A 21,880-nucleotide genomic window follows, 5' to 3' on the forward strand; every position below is an offset into this window, starting at 1 on the left:
GGCCAAAATTCAAAACTACCTAATGATGAAAAACATGGCATAACTGAACTCTGATTTTTCAAGTCTTGTTTTATTTTCTCTTCCTCACCTCTCTTTCTTCATGGGGGGTTTGTCCATCCAGTCGACAATACTCGTAACCACGCCACATACAATAATCCTCCAAAATGTCCAGCAAGCGTGTCATCTGGCTAAAAATGAGAACCCTTGAACCTAAAACATTTCACCAAAAAAAGGCAAGTTATTCAACTCATGTAAAACTAATTTGAAAGTTACGAAAATAAAAGCAAGCATCATATGCAATATAAATATTTAACACATGAACACTCATACCACTAACGAATACTAAGCCCCCTACACACATCTCTTCAATGGATACTATACAGAAGTATATATTTGTTGAGTTATACATTTTTAAGGTCTTCAAAATCCCACATACATATTGAGATGATTTAAAGTCTGCCTTTACTTTATCCTGAGGATGTTTCTAGTCTCTCAGGCTCAGGAGGTACACTCCACATTGCTTTCAAGCTTCTCTTCCTAACATACAAGTCTGATTGTGTCATTCTCCACAGCCAAATCTTGTGCAATCACCCACACGAGCTTCAAAATAGCCCAAAACCCATAAAGCATAGTTTAAATGGCCTTTTGTAATAGCCCCAATTCATCTTCCTAGACTCATCCACTGCCACTCTATCCAGATACCATAAGCTCCACATTCCCTTCTTTCACACCTCTGCTTCATTGCAGAGATGGAAAACCCTTGCCCTCCTTTTTTTCCACTGTTTACTCCTACACATTCTGCAGTGCTCACCCCAAATGTCATCTTTGTGAAGACTCCCTCAACCCCAAGTATCTTGGCATATCAGAGCACTTATCAAAATGACTTGCAATTATGCCTCCTCACTGCACTGTGAGCATCTACAAGGCAAGGACTGTTGTCTTATGCATCTTTGTATACCCAGCCCATTCACCTGCCAATGCAGGAGCCGCAGGAGACAGGGGTTCTATTCCTGGGTTGGGAAGATCCCCTGAAGGAGGAAATGGCAACCCATTCCAGTCTTCCTGCCTGGGAAATCCCATGGACAGAGAAGCCTCATGGGCTACAGTCCACAGGGGTGCAAAAGAGTCAGTCACAACTTATCGACTAAACAACAACATATACAGCCCACAGGACAATTCCTAACCAAAGAGTAAGTACTCAACAATGTGTGCTGAATAAGTGAATGAATGAATGATGAATGACTAAGCAAAATGTTATTCATATACAATATTAAGTTATTTCACATTACTTTGAAGATCTGTAACTTACCCTGTTCTTTGAGTTTGGCCAATAGTTTATCAAGGACTACCATTTTACCACTGTTGCTAACAATGTGCTCATCAGTGGTGTAGGGGGGACCAGGTTCAGCACCATCAAACAGGTAAGGATGATTACAACACTTTCGAAGCTGCATCAGAATGTTTAAGAGTCGCATCTTGTCCATTTTGCCAGCAGAGTTTAAAACATCAATATCTTTCATCAGGATTTTTGTATACCTAAAAAATTAAACTATAATTAATCATCAACTATTATACAGGCTTAATACCATCAAGAAATGTCCCTTTGGAAAGAAAAATGTCCTTTTGATAATCTGCTTAGATTCCTATTTAAAGAAAAACAAAAAGATCTGACTGGAGACTAAATCTGATGAGAAAAAAACAAAAAACTAGCGAGGATTTGAGTATTTTAACTTGTGTGCTGCCTATAAACCGATTTCCTCCTGCTTTATCCATTGCTAAAAATTGCCATCAGTTGATAACAATTCAGACAACTGTGTATAATAATTATTTAATAACTACAATATTTGCTCAAAGTTGGCATCCAGCTTTTACTTGTTTGAGCTAAAAACAGTTGCAATTTCTTATACCTGTCTTCATAGGTCATTTTTTTCTGACACTATAAACATTTTTACTGCCTTTTCCAGACCTTCCCCCAGGAAAAAAACAGATGTATGTATGCACCTGGGGAGTAGTAATATTTAATTCTAACAATAGCCAACTTGTACTGAGTGCAAGTGCCAGGCATATGAATCATCTTGTTAAATCTTCACAACTCTGAGATATGTACTAGGGTCACCACCACTTTACTGATGGAAATTCAGGCAGCTAAAAGAAGTGAAACAATTTATTCAGAGCCACAGAAAGGGACAAAGCAAGGGTTTGATCTTACTTCTGAGTCTAGAGAAATATGCTCTTTATCACTACCCTATACTGGCTTCAATAATAAAGAACTGTCTATATAGTATAAGTTACCTAATTTCATTTATATAAGCAACATTTTGCTTCTCTTACAGCATTATTACATTATTAACATGTTCAATTTATATCAAATTTATTATTCTGTGTGACTCCTCTTGTCAATTTCCTGTTTTGCTTGTATTTATCAAACCAATCCAGCTTCTATTTTTATAATATCTACAATCACTGATATTTTCACTCATTATTATGGTTATTACTATTTTCACTGATGGAAAAAGCAAGAATAACTAACAAATGTGCCAGTGATATTATCCCCTTTAACTCTGACATCCTTCTTATAAGTATTATTATCGCCATTTTACAGAAGGGAAATTGAGGTTACATAATTTGTCCAAGCTTAACAGTCATTAAGAGGCAAAGCATGGACTCAAACACAGGTCTACAGACTCCCCATACTCTATCCTAAAGGTTAAATAAAATACTCATCAACTTTATATTAAAATATTTTAACTACTTAACTTGGCACTTAAACCTAAAATGTACTTTCTGAACTAAAGTCACAATTGAAACACTACAAAGCTAATTTTTAATAAATCTTTATACATAAATTCTAGCAGAAATAAAATAACTCACCACTCCCGCTGCATTTTACTCAGTCCCAAGTAAATCTTGATTTCCTTTTTAGGAGGCAGACTCTTCTCCACATCAGTTTTTATTCGACGTAACAAAAATGGTTTTAAAACCTAAAAAGTGAGAGTTTTTATAAATGTTTATAAAACATTCAATATTATAAACCATTTATTTCATTGATAACACTCTGAGGTGAAATTTACTTCTCACTGTATAATCTGAAAAACACTACCAACACCAGTTGCTACTTTTCTTGGTAAAAAAGAACCAAGTAATGGCCCATTAGCAAATCAGAATAGGGGGCCTAAATTAGACATCCATGATTTGATGGCACAAAAGACAATAAAAATTAAGACAACGAGATTACTGACTATTGAAAAAGTACCAAAAAAAAAAACCTTTTTAAAATAATCTGCTGTCATATAATATTTGTAAACCTGAGAGGAAATCTGAAATCAGAGTATGAATCAGAGTGTCTCTAAAAATAAAATAAAAATTCAAGCCATTTAAAAATGGCTTTAAATATATGAATGAGAAGAAAATGGTTCAATGAAAAAGAAGATCAGAACAAAAAGAAAAAAACATGAAATTATCCATGTATACCTACAAGGCAGATTCTACTACAAGAAAAAAACATCTGTAGGGCACCTGAATGTGCCGGACAATGTACCATGAACTTTAGACAGAGTATTAAATCCTTACAATAAGTCTTTGATGGAAAGACATTTATTTCAATTTTAGTAACATCACCTAAGTCACTCTGCTAGTAAATGGTAGAAACAGTAATCAAACCCACATCAGGCTGATTTACATTTAGCTCAGTCCCTGATTAGCGGTTATAAACTGGGCAAGTTCTTTAACTTTTCCAAGCCTGTTTCCTCATTCATTTATCCAAAACATATAGATTTATGGTCTATACCTATGCTAAGCATTTTAAATGGGGAAAAAGATACCTATTTCCAAGGCTGCTGTGACAATCTGTGGTAGCACATAAGTAGAGTTTAACCACAACAGACATCAGTAAACTGTAGCTATTATTACTAGAGATCCATGGGAGGTAAGGAAAAGGGAAGTGTCAAAGAAGACTTCTGGTTTCCTGTTTGGGCCTCTTAAATTTGTCTAAGTTGCATTTTTAAGAGTTTAAACTGTCTGTGAGACATTCAGGCAGAACACGCACATGGCAGTGGGATATGTAAGTCTTGAGCTTAGGAGAGAGATAAGGAGAGAGAAATTTGGGAGTTATAAGTATAGAGGTATAGCTGAAACTATGGGAGTGATCCTCCAGGAGAGCACATTTGAAAAAGGAAATCAAAGACAAAGCCCTGCAACACTAAACTTTCAGGGACAAAGAAAGAAAAGCCCATGATGGAGACAGAAAAGAGCCGCCAGAGATAAGACAAAATGTATCCCATCCCCAGACACTAAGCAGGAAAGCACTTCAAGCAGGCATGGTTAGAGGTACTAAGTATTACAGAGAAGTCAGGGCACTGACCAAAAGGTATAACGAAAAATCACAAATACTTGTGAGGTTAAGTTTCAGTTGTATTTAATGGTCAGTGGATTCAGAAATGAATAGGACCCATCAGAGACAGAGTAGCCATTCCTCAGAGCTGACCAGGTTCATGCTATGAGAGGCCCAGCTGTGCTGCAACTTGTATGACAGGATTCTTCCAAGATTTGTCTTCTACGCCTCTGCATTCTTTCAATAAGTTCCCTATTACATAAGCTCACTGGTTTCTGACTTGTTCTGTTTAACTCTAAATAAATATTTACATAACACATGATAACTGGTGGGGCTTCAAGTCAATAAATAAATTTAATGAGCAGTTACTCTGGACCAGGCACACGGGGCACAATGTGGTGGAAAACAGACAGGATCCCTCCCACATTAAGTTTACATTTTTCTGGGGGAGGGGGAGAGAAGGAGAGATGAGCAATACATGTTGTTGTTGTTTTTTTTTAATTTATAAACAAAGACTGAGATTCTCAGTAAAAACAGCAGACCAAAAAAAAAAAAAAAGCAAAACACATCTATACCATCTCACAAAACTCCTCCACTGAGTCAATCAAAATTTAGTTGTACATTTTTAAAAAGAGTGAATACCGACTTCTCTGATAGTCCAGTTGTTAAGACTCGACATTTCCAATTTAGGGGGTGCAGTTTCAATGCCCGGTCAGCCGGGGAACTAAGATTCCCACATGCCACAGGCGTCACGGCCAATAAAAAAGAAGAGTGAATAGACGATTTGGTGGTGGATGAAGAGGGGAGAAACTAAACTTTCAAATAGCTTAGCCATCAAGGGAATAAACCAGAATCATAGCTCGAGAGGAACAGAGTGTTGAGGGAGTACTGTTCTGTGGATGTAGGGAGGAGAGTGTAAGTGTGGGTTAGGGTTTAATGAGGGAGATACTTGAGCATGTTTACATGTTGAGGGAGAAGAGCCAACATGGAGAGAGAGGTAGAAAATTCAGCCAATAAAAAGGAAAAATTAAGGAGAAAAGTCCCTAAGGAAACAGGAAAAGATGAGATCCAGGGTTCATGTTGAAGAATTAGCCACTGCTCATGAATCTGAGCAAATTCTGGGAGATGGTGGAGGACAGAAGAGTCTGGCATGCAGCAGTCCATGGGGTTGTAAAGAGTTAGACACGACTTGTGACTGAACCACCACCACCAAGAGAAAGAAAACCTCTTCCACTCAAACAGAAGGTAATACAGATGCAGATATTCTTGGAAGATGGATATCCTTCAAGAGTTCCTGCCTAATGACTTTTATTTCCTCTTTGAGAAAGGAATGACGTTACTTGCTGAGAAAGGAGGACAGGGAACACATGCGTTAGAGGTCTCGGGAAGACTGGGGAAAGTCTGAAATAGCTCTTACAGGAAGTGAGAGAGAATGCTAAAGAAAGCTACGAAGAAGGATCACCAACATCGTCAAATCCCAGAAGGGGAAGGTATTAAGGGAAAGGTATTAAAGGAAATCAAATCATGTCAGCAAACATGAAAATGTAGTGGTTCCAACCTGTACAGTGGGTGTCATCTTCTTTATCAGTCAGTATTGAGCAGCCCGAGTACAGAGCAGGTCAACTGCTAGTGGTAGAAGCTGAATTCAAACCCAGAGGATAGAGACACAGTTACATAATTGGTTTAGGGCTTTTAGGGCAGAAATGGCAGATCAAGAGAGCAAGAGAGTTTGAGATACTGGCCCAAAAAAAAGTGGTTCAAGTGATAGAGAACCTGCTCCTTGCTGGATACAGAAAATGTAACAATAGAAATGAGCTGAGGGATGGGGGTAAAGCAGAGGTCCAGGCACTGGATGTCCTTGCGAGATAACAGGACAAGTACAAAAGGAGTAACCTGAATGAAAGGATACAAGAAGGGAAAACTGGTATTCAAAGAATGCGATCTCAAGGATCCATGGAGTAGGGGAGAGTGAACAGCCTCTACGGGAGAGGTCAACACTGTCCATGGGACAGTGCCAAAGCAAAAGAGCTGTTCCACAGAGAGGCTGAGGATACAGTGGGAGCGCGCCTCCCAAAGAGGCTGTCAGAAAGGTTGAGAGAGAAAAACACTGAGACTGAGCTCAGAGGCACATCCACATGTTCCAACAGATTCAGTATGTTTTCCAGCTCGGTTACACACATGTAATTACTAAATTTTCCTGTCTGCTATTACTTACTGCGTGAAGTCTTTCCACAAGTTTTTGATCACCAAGACAATTTTTAGTGTCAAACCAAGAATCAAAGTCCTGTGGAGGGGTGAAAATTCTGCAGTAAGTGCATAGTTTTTTTTTAAATAAATGTAACATTCTATAAATTCTTATATAACTCATATAGCAATAATTCATTTTAAAAGCACTGTCAAAAATATGTTAACTGTTATGGCCAATATTATTTACTTCTGAAAATAAATACTGGAGCAGTTAACAAAATTTGAACACCATTATACAGGTACTCCATCAGCAGTTTTTCTTTAAAAAAAAAAAAAGGCTTTTATTAGGCTTCCCCATACCATAGCGGAGAAGGCAATGGCGGCCCACTCCAGTACTCTTGCCTGGAAAATCCCATGGATGGAGAAGCCTGGTGGGCTGCAGTCCATGGGGTCCCTAGGAGTCAGACACGACTGAGCGACTTCACTTTCACTTTTCACTTTCATGCATTGGAGAAGGAAATGGCAACCCACTCCAGTGTTCTTGCCTGGAGAATCCCAGGGACAGCGGAGCCTGGTGGGCTGCCGTCTATGGGGTCGCACAGAGTCGGACACGACTGAAGCGACTTAGCAGTAGCAGCAGCAGCATACCACAGCAGAATTATAACCAGTTAAGAGGAGTAGGAATAATATAAAATGGAAGACATGCTAATGAAAATGTTAATCAAACAATAAAAATGAACAAAAGCAAGGTAAGGTATACAAATAAGTAGCTGAACTTGATACTTTTTATTATCAATTAATATCAGTAACAAGGAAAATCAAGCTCCAAAGTCCTTAAATCATTCAATTCTGTTGGCTGCACTGGCATAACCTTGTGTCAATGATAAAAACAGTATAAATCATATTTATAAAATATGTTGCTTTTCAAATCACATATTATAAGCTCTTTAGTACTCACCAAATGTTAATACCTGCAATAATTCAAGATTATTTCAATGACTCTACTTGCTAAACTAGTATGCAGAAACCCTTCCAATTTAATTAAAAGAAAATGTAGAAAGCATTATTCTGAACTCAGCCTACCTCATGTCATAAGTTGTGGTAGCAATGTGATACAGGAAAACTTTAACACGATAATCTCAAAGCAAAGAAACTTATTTCTAAATATCCCCATTTGAAAAAATTTCTATTCAAGAGCTAAACCACAAAGAATCACAAATAAAAAAGAACTATCAATTTCCATCTATGGCAACCCACTCCATTATTCTTGCCTAGAGAATCCCATGGACCGAGGAGCCTGGTGGGCTACAGTCCACAAGGTCACAAAGAGTCGGACACAACTGGAGCGACTTAGCACGCAGGCATACATTTTGTGTTTTGAAAACAGATGTCTGTGAACATAAGAAAAGTATACTTCAAATGCACGACTTAAACTTACTTCTGCAGAATTAAAGACATCAGGCAATAAAAAGTTGAGTAGTGCCCAGAGTTCATGCAGGTTATTCTGCAAAGGTGTTCCAGTCAGGAGCAAGCGGTTAGTTGACTTGAAGTCACGAACAATCTCTGAGAGCTAGAAAAATAAGTTATGTTAACATTGTTTTATTTATTAGAATGTTCAACATTCAGTTCTTCATCCGACGCAAAACATCTTTTGAATAAAAGTTGAAATAACTATTAATCCTAGTTCACGTGACATTGCCACAGTGAAGCACAGCTAAACAAAATATTATAGGGATTTCTACACTTACAAGAACGCAGATCACAGTCACATCTGAGACCCTTCCCCCACTTTAAAAATTTTATTTTCTTCTATTTTCGGTCCACAGAAACAGTCAGAACTCTATGGAATCCAGGCTGGTCACTTTACAGCATAGGATCACCTTCTCCATGCCAATCATGTTCATCCACCACATCTCACCAACTTCTAACTTGGCCTGGTCACAATTTTTAAGCACCACACCTGAGCCCGTCTTCCCCGAATATCTTATGTTAACTTTCTAAATATAAAACCACAAAAATTAAAGCACAAAAAGTAGAAATCATAGTCGCTCAGTCGTGAAGTTGCTCAGTCGTGTCCGAATCTTTGTGACCCCATGGACTGTAGCCCATCAGGCTCCTCCATCCATGGAATTTTCTAGGCAAGAGTACTGGAGTGGGTTGCCACTTCCTTCTCCAAGAAATCACAGTAATCTTATCAATAAAAGGCTCATTTTATATTGCTCTTAAATTAATAATTATTCTCTAACATGTATCCTCTTATCGAGTATTAACTACAAAAAGCACCACCTGGTGATTTTGCTTCAGTTCTGTCTCTGGTTCTCCCAAAGCAGACCAATGACCCAAAGAGAGGTTCATCATCATAACTGATGCTTTTTCTACTGCTGATGGAGTGTAATGGCAAGAAATATTGGTATTTTTCGGTGTTAACACCACACTGTAATTCACACAAGTCAAGTAATTCTAGAAAATGAGTTTTTTTTATAATCCATATGAATAAGCATAAGGTAGCTCCTCAATAAAAAATAAACCAAAGCAGATGACACTTGTACACCAAATACTGCAAAAATATTAAAACACTGCAGCATAACACAGTTATTTAGACTGCAACAGGTATAGTAAATGAATTTTCTTTACATTAAAAACTGGGTTCAATTTTCATTTATCTTGTAATCGATTATTAAAACTCCAAAATCATTTTTAAAACTGATTTTCATTCACATTCTGTGAATAAAATCACAATCTATCACTTTTTAAATTCTGAATACAGAAAAGTAAACCAATAGATGTAGTAGTTAAAAGAAACTTTAATACAGATATTCAGAACTAGCTTACCTTAGATTTTTCATTCTTTATTCTGTGAGCCTCATCAATGACAAGGTATCGCCAGTGAAACTTTTTGAATACAGATTTTTCTTTAATTACCATCTCATAAGAAGTAACACAAACATCCCACTCTCCTGGCATCATTTCATCACGAATAAAAGCAGCCTGATGCAAAACAAAATTCCTTATATTAGAATATGCTGACAAGATGTCACAGAATTAAAGCATCAAGAGACTATTCTAGAATCATTTGGTCTCATTCATTTTAGAGATAGGAATGCTAAAGCCCAAAGGTACTTTATGGTCAATTATCTGGATGACATGCTAATACTTCCATTAACGAAAGAGAAGCAAAGGTTTCCATTAAACAAGTACAGTATATTCAGTGAACTGGAGAAGGTCATATCACCAAAAGATGACAATTATTCTTCATACCACAAGGGAACAAAAGGACATGGGCAAAAGGAACTACTTTCTGAATACCATACTCTTACCAAGATCCAAGCACTAACCAACGTGATATCATTTTGATAAATGCTGCTGCTTCTGCTGCTGCTGCTGCTAAGTCACTTCAGCCGTGTCCGACTCTGTGTGACCCCATAGACGGCAGCCCACCAGGCTCCGCTGTCCCTGGGATTCTCCAGGCAAGAACACTGGAGTGGGTTGCCATTTCCTTCTCCAATGCATGAAAGTGAAAAGTGAAAGTGAAGTCGCTCAGTCATTTCGGACTCTTCCGACCTCATGGACTGCACCCTACCAGGCTCCTCCATCCATGGGATTTTCCAGGCAACAGTACTGGAGTGGGGTGCCATTGCCTTCTCCATTTGATAAATGAAAAAAGCTCAATATACATGAGTGATTCCAACCTTCTGAGATCTCTCCTATGTTTCTTTCACTTTCTAGCAGGGATGAGTCATAAACTCTGTTAAAGGGTCATGAAAGCCCATTAGTGTTTTTGTGAAAATCCTGATGTTATGAGGCTACAAATGTGATTTTATAAAGGAGGCTTGCTCTATCTACTACAAGAATCTTTTTTTTTTTTAAAGTGAGACTGCTTAAAACTATTTTTAAATCTTCATGTGGTCAATGTGCAATGTGACTGAAAGCACTTCTAATGTGTATTAACTGAATTCCAGATCATCTCTATCATGGGTTAAAACAAAACCAAAAAGGCTAACAAGGAGCAGCAAAATCTACACTGAGAAGGGGCTGATTAGTACTGTAAATCTGAAATGACAGTGCTCAAACATAACTGACTGTTCATCTCAAAGTCGTTATTTCATAAATTCAGTCGTGCACCAAACACACCAGGGACACTGTTAACAAATATTCAACGAGTGCCCACTATGTATAAAAGGACTGCCTGGACTGAAGGAGAGGACAGGAAAAAAGTCTTCTGTAGATCTCAGCCTCACCCTGGGAAGTGGTCATAGTCAAAAAGTTAATTAAGACATTAGGGAGTTAGAGGCAAAATAAAAAGAACCAGAGCACCAGACCCCATCTGGTCCTGCAAATACTTTATCCTTATTAGAGTCTGTGAAATACTCAGTTTAATGGTTCCTCCTACAGTTTCACAGAACATACACATATTTTAATTTAAATTAGCTCTGCTTTGTAACTTGTGTGTGATAGTTTCAGAGTTAAATATCGACAGAACATTCAATATCACATAATCCAAAAGTTCTCATAGGTGACAAAAATTAAGGCCCTTTGAGATTCATTCAACATCACAGTCAGTAGCAAAACTAGAACTAAAACCAGATCTGTTTCCATGTCCATGACCTTTGATGCCTCTAGAGTAGAACAGGAAGGCATCAAAAACTATGTTTGGAGGACTTTCCTGGTGGTCCAGTGGCTAAGACTCTAAGCTCCCACCACAGAGGGTCCAGGTTCAATCCCTGGTCAAGGAACTAGATTCCACATGCCTGCTACTAAAGATCCCACATGCCTGCGCCTAAGATCTTGCTTGCCACAGCTAAGATCCAGTGCAACCAAATAAATAAAATGTTTTTAAAGAAAAGAATCACATTTAGGAATCATAGCACTTCAGAACTACATTAGCTTCAAATAGGATCATGGTTTTCTCAAATAATTTCCTACCTCAATTAAATACTTACTGTAGGCTACATCAAATATTTTGTTACCAAATTGACCTCATAAAATGTTTACAGGAGGCCAGAAAAGTAAAAAGATCCAATATATCTACCCCATGCAGTACAAACATTTAAATCTGTCTATAAGCAATGTTCCAGATTTTCTCTATACATAACGACATCAAACTTTAAGTGTTGCATATGGCACATTAATTATTTATGTAATTAACAATTACTGGTTCTCAAACTCTTTGACCATGGCCCACAGTAAAATTGTTTTTTAGGTTGTAATTCAGTATACATATGTGTTTGAGGGCATGTTTTTAGAAAGAAACAATACATATTACATATTCTCACTCCTATTTTCTATTCTATCCTATCTCAGTGTTTCAAAAAATTGTTGTCACCACTCACAAAGCTGAATCCCAACACATTAACGAGTGGTAACTTGCAAAACACCAACTTTGAAGGTTAGTTTTCATGATTAAGAAGTTTTTGAAGTCTCTAGAAGAATTTCAACCTCCCATGGGTTAGAGGTAGGGCGTGCTATTTCCGACTCTATGCAACGCTATGGGCTGTAGCCTGCTAGGCTCCTCTGTCTGTGGGATTCTCCAGGCAAGAATACTGGAGTAGACTCTTGTGCCCTACTCCAGGGGGTCTTCCCAACCCAGGGATCAAATTTCTGTCTCTTAATCTCTTGCATCATGCTGCATTCTTTACCACTAGCGCCACCTGGGAAGTCCAGGAGTGATAAAGAGATAGGGCACACTCTCCGACATAAATCACAGCAGGATCCTCTATGACCCAGCTCCCAGAGTATTGGAAATAAAAGCAAAAATAAACAAATGGGATCTAATTAAAATTAAAAGCTTTTGCACAACACAGGAAACTATAAGCAAGGTGAAAAGACAGCCTTCAGAATCGGAGAAAATAATAGCAAATGAAGCAACTGACAAAGAATTAATCTCAAAAATATACAAGCAACTCCTACAGCTCAATTCCAGAAAAATAAATGACCCAATCAAAACATGGGCCAAAGAACTAAACAGACATTTCTCTGAAGAAGACATACAGATGGCTAACAAACACGTGAAAAGATGCTCAACATCACTCATTATCAGAGAAATGCAAATCAAAACCACAATGAGGTACCATTACACGCCAGTCAGAATGGCTGCGATCCAAAAGTCTACAAGCAATAAATGCTGGAGAGGGTGTGGAGAAAAGGGAACCCTCTTACACTGTTGGTGGGAATGCAAACTAGTATAGCCACTATGGGGAACGGTGTGGAGATTCCTTAAAAAACTGGAAATAGAATTGCCATACGACCCAGCAATCCCACTGCTGGGCATACACACCAAGGAAACCAGAACTGAAAGAGACACGTGTGCCCCAATGTTCATCGCAGCACTGTTTATAATAGCCAGGACATGGAAGCAACCTAGATGTCCATCAGCAGATGAACAGATAAGAAAGCTGTGGCACATATATACAATGGAATATTACTCAACCATGAAAAAGAATACATTTGAATCAGTTCTAATGAGGTGGATGAAACTGGAGCCTATTATACAGAGTGAAGTAAGCCAGAAAGAAAAACACCAATACAGTATACTAACACATATATATGGAATTTAGAAAGATGGTAATGATAATCCTGTATGCGAGACAGGAAAAGAGACACAGATGTATAGAACAGCCTTTTGGACTCTGTGAGAGAGGGTGAGGGTGGGATGATTTGGGAGAATGGCATTGAAACATGTATATTATCATATATGAAACGAATTACCAGTCCAGTTTCGATGCATGAGAGAGGGTGCTTAGGGCTGGTACACTGGAATGACCCAGAGGGATGGGATGGGGAGGGAGGTGGGAGGGGGGTTCAGGATGAGGAACAACACATGTACACCCATGACGGATTCGTGTCAATGTATGGCAAAACCACTACAATACTGTAAAGTAATTAGCTTCCAATTAAAATAAATAAATTCATATTTTAAAAAAAGAAAAAAAAAAGAGGGCAGTAACCAATTAAATCCACTCTTTCTTGAAAACTCCCACAGACACTTCATGGAGCCCATGGATTTCATATAGTAAAATCGAAAACCACTGGCATACATGTTGGTGATGGACAGGAAAGCCTGGTGTGCTGCAGTCCATGGGGTCACAAATAGTCAGATACAACTGAGCAACTGAACTGACTGAAGACATAATGATAACACAGCCCAGATATTTCTCAATATCTATGATCTTCAAGAAAATTACAGCAAAACAAATCAGTAATTTAGAAATACAAAATTTTTATAAGGAATGGTATTAGATTTAAATAATAGCAGCAATCAGAAAGAGTTCTAAGTGACTAATTTGCTACTGGGAAATATGAGGCATAGGGAAGAATCAAGCCTGTAATTCTAAATTTATGAGCTCAGTATTTCAATATTTAAATTATTTATAAGTTAAATTTAAATAAATTTAAGTAATTTTTCTTCAAGCAAAATGATAAGAATAAAATTACATAATTCATTATGTTACCACTCTTTTGAGAATATCTTTTGATAACCTATCTAAATATGTAAAATAGAATAAATCTTTACTCCAAACTATGTTCTCTGGAGGCAAATAAAGACCAAGTTTAATAATATGCTTTCTAAGCTGATTATTCATTTTGGTATTTTTGCATAATTCATTATTTTTAGATTAATTCAACAGTCCTAAAATAACTGTAGCCTACTAGATTGATAAATAGTTAATTTAAACAAGAACCCTTAATTTCTAATATTATCTAAGAATGTATGCAGACACCTATCCTTCTATTCAAAGATCAAAACTGAAAGCTGTGTCTATGCATAAACACAAAACACAAGGTTCTCTGTACAAGGAAAAAGGTTCCATTCATGTGTGTCTGCATGTGCATGTGTGCATGTAAACAAGTCAAAGTCAGAAGTAAAAAAATTAAACAAACTGAAATGCAAATTTATACACTTTTGGCATCAAAAGAGCACAAATGATAGAATCACTAAGATAGATGGTCAATAAAATAAGATTTTTTAAAACAAAAAGTCACTCAGTGCAACTCAAAAGTGCTTAGATTAATGAGCTAGTTAAAAGGAAATGCAAATAAGCATAATAATGGATTTTCTGTTATGAATAGGTAATACATCTACCTCAGAAGAGTGTTGTGAGAATTAGCTCAATTAATATATTAAAAGCACTTACCTGGTACAGATGAACTTATCTGAAAGCAGAAATTGAGAGAGAAATGTAGAGAACAAACATATGGATACCAAGGAGGGAAGGGGGGGTAGAGTGAGTTGGGATATTGGGATTGACATATATACACCTCTATGTACAAAATAGATAACTGATGAGAACCTACTATATAGCACAGGGAACTCTACTCAGTGCTGTGTGGTGACCTAAATGGGAAGGAAATTTTAAACAAAGAGAGGGGATATATGTATACATATAACCGATTCACTCTGCTGTACAGCAGAAACACAACACTGTGAAGCAACTATATTCCAATTTTTAAAAAATGTATAAATACATTGACAGAGATAAACACAAAAGTCAATAACAAGAAATAAATGTGGTATTTTTAAAAAGCACTTACAAAAGAATCTAACACAGAGTAAGCACAACTTAAGTGTTATTCAGTAGCAGTAGTCAACTCAAATGTCTTTTATAGCAACAAAATTTAACCCCAGAAATGTTGTTATTCTTGATTGCCTTTTAAAACCTGTTTCTCACTTACTCTCGCATCCTTGTCTCCAACGAAACAAATAACACGAAGAGATGGGACCCATCGCTTAAACTCGTTCATCCAGTTGTGTAAAGTCGACTTTGGAACTAAAACCATGTGAGGTCCAGGAATGTTTCGGTAATGTTTCAGGTAACCAAGCAAAGCAATCGTTTGTAAAGTCTTACCAAGACCCTGCATTATCATCACAGAGAAAAAAATCCATAATCATGTTTTATTTAATGAAACATTTGTTAGTAGCAACATTTCAAAAGATATCTGCCAAGTATCTCACATTGGGAAAAGTTAAAAGAATTTTTTTAAGTGAATAACCATTCCAATTCAATACTTAGGCTGAGCACAAAAAGAAGCCAAGAACTTGCAGTTAGAAAGTTGCTCAACAAAGCATTTTTCTATTTAGACTTTTACTCCTAAAGGAGCGAGCAACCCCTATCATTTTTTCTGCTAGTTTGCAAAATTAGGAACTGTGTGTATTTCACAAAGACACATTTCCTTTATCAGCCTGCTTGGTGTTAGTGGTGGTGGTTTAGTCACAAAATGTTGGACACACGTAGCCCTCCAGGCTCCTCTGTCCATGGGATTTCCCAGGCAAGAATACTGGGGTGGGTTGCCATTTCCTTCTCCAGGGGATCTTTCCAACCCAAGGATCAAACCCGCATCTCCTAGATCTCCTGCACTGCAGGCTAATTCTTTACAGACTAAGCCACCAGGGAAGCCCAGTCAGCCTGCTTAGATACCACTCTTTCTTTCCCATTGCCTTCAACATTATTACAGCCCAGGTTTGAAATATTCAGACTCTGCATCTCAAGAGGTCTATAGCTCTATACTCACATCTCATACCCTTGAAGACCTAAGGAATCATAAGAGAACAAAACATAAAAGAACTTTGCAGCCAGAAAGGAACCTAGTCCAGGTGACTTTAAAAAAATAATAATAATATACTGAACACCCATGAAGCCACTACCTAACCTACGGGAAAAGGAACTATGTCCTGTGTCACATGACCTTTTAAAACATTTTCTGACTTTGTCTCTAGTCAAGGTATATATTTCTTTTATAAACCTAAGCTAAAAGCTATTTTTATAGGCTTTATCCTGCCTGACATTTCACTTAGATGGATTTTATGGATGCTATGCATTAAAATCTTAAAATGAAAAAAAAAAACTTAAAATGTTTATACTCCTTAACCAAGTAATTCCACTTCTAGAAATACTATGGAAATAATCTGAGGGGTGCAGAAAACTGAATTACAAGGGTTCTCATAATAGTATTATTAGACATCAAGTAGATACATATATATCAACCAATATATACTATATACATATATTATATATACTATATATATATTATACATCAACCAATCCATACGAAATGAATAAAGTTATGTTACCTCCCTAGAATTAATTATTATGCAGTAATTAACAATTATTTTTACCAAAATGTTTTAATTATGTGGAAAATATGTATGAATGTGAAGAAATCAGAATACCAAATCAAATATACAATATGACCTCAAAAATGAAAAATAAATAAAACCAGAGGAAAAAGACTAAAAAGAAATACACAAACTGTTACGTATTGTTGTTTCTAGGTAATAAAAAAAAAACTTACTTTAAATTTTTTCCTGATTTTTTCCCAAATTTTCTAGCATCATTAAACTTTCTCCTTTTTAATAATTAAAACATAACTGGTATCAGCATAAATTCAACATGAAATATCTTTAGTTAATTCCTGTTTAGACAGGCTGCAGCCAAGAGGAGCTTGGGGCAAATAATCCTAGTCTTTCCGTTGTCCTGGAGAAGGAAATGGCACCCCCCTCAGGTATACTTGCTTGGGAAATCCCATAGACAGAGGAGCCTGGGGGGCTACAATCCATGGGGTTGCAAACAATTAACTAAACTCCTTCCTGCCTGAGCTGACTGCAGTTTTCAAGGACCTGCTACACACCTACCAGTTGCTTAGCCAGGGATGAGTACTTATGGAACCAACTACTACACTACGAGCTATGGAGCATAATTAGTCATGTGGCCCATATGGACAAGTGATTGCAAATATGGCTCCGGAGTCATTTTTGGAGTATCACTGCCCTTTCTTAACCCCTACCATATACATTTGGTCTTAAAATGTCAAACCAAGTCTTCATATACTCCTCTGACCTGCTGAATTAGCATCTTACATGGCCTTACTTTTTCTCTTTGGTCATTTTTTTTTTTTTTTCACAGTGCGCCCTCAGAATCCACAGGTTTCACATCCAGGTATTCAACCAACCGCAGATCAAAATTCGCAGAGGGCCCAACTGCGCTATGCCATTCTACATGAGGACTTGAGCTTCCACAGATTTTGGTATCCACGGGGAGTCCCTGAACCAATCTCCCCCGTATACGGAGGGACAACTATACCTCCCATCAATCCTCAGCTCATTTCCTGACCCAGCTGGCACTCTACTATCAAGACTCAATACTGCTCTTCACTTTCTTGTTCTTTATTCCATCTATTCGCAGTTTGTTTGATCACACACAGGCATTTACATTCACTCATGCATGCATTCATTCATTTAGCATTTGGCTTTTAGCCCCACCTCAGTCCCAAAAGGATTTCAGGTAGCCTACAATGAAAACATGGAACATAAATTAATGGTCAAAGAGAAATAAAGAGGGCCAAGGAAAGTAAAAGGTAAAGAATAGGAAAAGGCACAAAGGACACAATGGGCAGACCATTTAAAGTTACACAGATGTTCCATTTTGGCGCTCACTATAGCTCTGAGCTCCTTGGAAGCCAAAGTGCAAATATCAACAAAAGTACAAGGAGGTTTTTTTTTAAATACCATTTGAGGAAATTTCAGTAACAAATTTAGGGGCCTGTAAAAGCATATGTTCCAGAGGTTAAACAATTCTAGACTTTACAAATACCTTGTATGTTACAGCTAAATAAAACATCTAGCCTCCAAACTCCTGGGCGGGTGGGAATTTCAGCTCAGGTATTTCAAATTTACATAAAATTATTGATAAGTGAGAATGTGTTTTTAGCTACCAACTCCTTACCATTTCATCAGCCAAAATACCATTGACTCCATTTTCATACAAAGAGATCAACCAGTTCAGTCCTCGAATCTGATAATCTCTCAGTGGTCCTCCTTTCACATCTGAAAAAAAAAAAATCAAGGCTCACATACTTTCATTAGTACAACCAAGTAAAATTTTTCTAAAACTAAACTGAAAACAAAAAACACCATGGTGAGGTACTTACAAGAAGGTGACACTTCAAATCTAACACATACATTAGATGTTTTCCGACTCTCTGAGAGGAGCTCTTCATCTTCTTCTTGTTCTGTGCGCCTGTGACGGTAGCTGAAACAGAAAAAGAAATATCTTCATATTCAATTCAAATGCTAAGTTGTCAATTAAGTCAGTAAATTATGTTAATATCTTTTATGAAAAAAGTTATCTAGAGTCTTGCATAAAAGTTGATAAAACCAGCAGACATTTTTATTGGTTGACTTCTACTGAGAAAAAAAATATTGTCTCTAAAACATATTTATACAGGCGATAACCTTGTTTTTTAGATATAAAATCACACTAAATACATGAAGGAAGGCAAGTATGAAGGGCAGGAGTAAAGGAGGGAAGAAAGTTAGAGAGATGCCAACATACTCTCCAACAGAAATTAAGCTCTGCTTGTCATCTTTCTTTATTCGAGGGCGTCCCAATTTCATGTTCAGAGGAGATGTTGGAGATTTCTGCGCTGAAGGTTGAATGAAATGTGCAAAAAGCTCTGTCTGCTTCAGTAAAAATTCAAATCTCTTTGCTCGATCTGCTTTCTAATTTACAAGACAAAAGAAAAAGTAATGATTTCCTTTTATGTTCTTTCAAAATTTAACAAATACACACATTGCACTTAATTTGTACTACACTCTAAGTACTTCAAACATACTAACTCATTTAATTCTTTTAATAAATCTATGAGGTAGGTACTAGTATTATCCCCATTTTACTGATGATAAAAATAAAACTGAGGCACACAGAGGATAAGTAACTTGCCCAAGCTCCCACAGCTAATAAGGAGAATTTGGAAATGGTATTTTCAGATTGTTTGAATAGAAGCCAAGTGATCTGATAGGCTTAATAAATGCCTCAATAAGTATTCTGCTTAAAGTATTGGGGTCAAAAAGCAAATTCTGAATGGTTTGGAAAGCCAAGAATTTTCATCTAGAAATAATTTAAACTCAGAATACAGTGTCATCTTCTCTCAAAATATTTTCAATGCTTTGGTACAATACATTTCTCTGTTCAAGTATAGTGATCTGCGGAATTGTGGTTTATGTTAAGAGTATATAAAGTTTCTCCTGTAAGTGAGGATTTAGAGAAAAAATACACACAAACACACACATATAAGTGGAACAGTTAATAACATTAGCAATTCAGAAGTGTATGTTATAAATTCTAAACAAATTTTAAAAGGTCATATAGCTTATAAAAATAAATGCAATAAATTTTTTTCACTAAAAACATCTTAAAAGATCAAAAGACTATCATTCTAGATAAAGAAAAAAAAACAAAGGTGATTTTTTAATTCCCAGTCACTTTCTAACCACAGGGTAGACAATATTTGATTACCAATGAAGGATGCATAATTAATAACATAAAAATCTTCCAAGAATTCATTACCATAAATACAAGAATTAGACAAATACATTCAGACCAGTAGCTGGAAGGAGGCCAAAATCTTTCCATTTTATGTTATCCTCACTGGAATGTTGTTTCTAGAGTTGTTAAAACATTAACTTGTCCATGTTAGATGTGGCCTTAAGCGTTAAGGCACTGAGTTCTGTAAAATCACTACAAATGACCAAAAAATGTACTTTATCTCTACTTACTTTCAAAAACAACCCTTTGACAAAAAAAAAATATTCAGTTCCAACTGCCCATTTATTTCTCTTTTCAGTTAACCAAGTTCACTGGTTTTGAAAGATCCCAAGGCATGAAAGTCCAGTTAAAATTAAAGCTAAAATATGGGTTTTGGTGAGTAAAACTTAAATAATGAAATGTACAGCAAAGCGCTAGGTAGGTGTATCTAAGGTTATATTGCTTAAATGTGTAATATTTTCATACACTGGGAAAATAGCCTTCCCTCAAAAACATATATTACATGTTTCATAATATGAAGCATTCATTCACATATCCAGAGCAGAGAGAGAGAGAGGAAAAGAAATACCAGGCTGGTTTTGTGACCTGCTTTCTCTCAGCCATACTGATATTGCCACTTATATTTTCACTTTGTGGATAAAATATTTCTAGCATAAAATATCCTATTATGGGGTAAAGAGTGCTAAACAAAAATGAAGAGATGTGGCTTCTGGTCTCAACTATTCCGTATCATTTCTCCAATACTCTATTTCCTCATCTGAAAATTAGGAGATTCATTTATCCAACAAAAATCTATTATGATGGATTCTATATTAAATTACTTTTCAATTCTAAAGCCTATGATTCTGTATTCATCATATACAGACATGTATTTTTTAATTTTTCACATCTCCTCTATAAAAATCAACTACTGTATTCACTCTTCTACCCAAGAACATATTTACCATTTTCTCTTCATATTCTGGATCCATTTCCTTTTCAGATTTAGAAGCTTTAACAGCAAGTTTGAGTTGAAATGGAGAAACGTTTTTCTAGAATTTCAAAGAAAATAAATCATCAAATTGCAAAGCAAGGTCAGCATTCTCATTTGAAGAAAATAAAAAGTAATTAAATACTAAATAAATAAATCCACATGGGCCATGCATGGACCAATGATGAGAGCATGTCATGAACAGGGCTTATAATTAATCCAGTTCTGTGCACCTGAGGTCCAATTAAAAAAAAATCCAAAGAATCGTAAAGCCAGAGAAATAATACTACTTAAAAACCAAAAGGTGGGAAATGAGCCTTTGCACCTATTGTGTAAAGTGAAAGAAGTGCATAACCACTCAAGAGGACATTCAAAATCTAGGATATTTTCAACCATAAACCAAAGAATTCAAGGAAAGTAAATATTAATTCCAGAGGTACTTCTTTATGTAATGGAAACAAGCCAAACTTTCATGAGAAAAGACTGTGGTTTCTGCTCCTGAAAAGATGTAATTTTTAAATATTGTTTTTATATTTTAAATAGAACATTAAAACTTTTATGTACTGCAGTGTGATCATTTATATTTGAAACAATGAAATACTAGTTTCAAACTTCTGGTTTATGTTAATTTTCTCCAACTGGACAGAAAACCTTTTAAAAGTATATATATGAATATCTTGTAAAGCAGTTTCTCATGGCTATTAACCTTTGATATTTAAAACACTGTAACTTAGTGAACAGCAACATAAATCAGCTACTTTAAAATACTGAAATTATCTAGGGGGTTATGTCATGTCACTCTATCCTTTTTAAAGACAAGCTTGTACTTATAAACAGATATGTAGAATATACCTCCATCCCTGTAAGAAATCAAGAAATAAAATAATACAAATATAAATCTACCCATTAGTACCAAAGTGGAGGCCATTCAAGTTTTAACACAGTCTGCAAAGTCAAAATACAAATCTGTGAAAACTAAAGAAATTATGTCCATTTGAGCACTGCTTTTTTTTTTTTTTTTTTTTTCAGGAACAGCATGTTCCTGAAAGCTTGGGTCATAAATCAATAGAAGAA

General features: G+C 36.4%; 1 protein-coding gene across 6 annotated transcripts in view; it reads right to left on the reverse strand.

The window, feature by feature from the left end:
- The window catches only part of SMARCA1 (SWI/SNF related, matrix associated, actin dependent regulator of chromatin, subfamily a, member 1), a 67,756-nt gene that overhangs the window by 41,894 nt on the left and 3,982 nt on the right, over positions 1-21,880 (reverse strand). For all 6 annotated transcript variants that reach the window (XM_018044178.1, XM_018044179.1, XM_018044180.1 and 3 more), the window contains exons 2-12: positions 20,781-20,867; positions 18,844-19,010; positions 18,440-18,540; positions 18,235-18,335; positions 15,188-15,367; positions 9,350-9,505; positions 7,956-8,087; positions 6,546-6,614; positions 2,872-2,981; positions 1,310-1,536; positions 89-210 (exon numbers count right to left, since the gene is read on the reverse strand). In XM_018044178.1, coding sequence (XP_017899667.1) covers positions 89-210; positions 1,310-1,536; positions 2,872-2,981; positions 6,546-6,614; positions 7,956-8,087; positions 9,350-9,505; positions 15,188-15,367; positions 18,235-18,335; positions 18,440-18,540; positions 18,844-19,010; positions 20,781-20,867 — 1,452 coding nt within the window. The remainder of the gene's footprint in view (positions 1-88; positions 211-1,309; positions 1,537-2,871; positions 2,982-6,545; positions 6,615-7,955; positions 8,088-9,349; positions 9,506-15,187; positions 15,368-18,234; positions 18,336-18,439; positions 18,541-18,843; positions 19,011-20,780; positions 20,868-21,880) is intronic.

Source organism: Capra hircus (assembly GCF_001704415.2).
Source record: "Capra hircus breed San Clemente chromosome X unlocalized genomic scaffold, ASM170441v1, whole genome shotgun sequence".
Taxonomy (NCBI): domain Eukaryota; kingdom Metazoa; phylum Chordata; class Mammalia; order Artiodactyla; family Bovidae; genus Capra; species Capra hircus.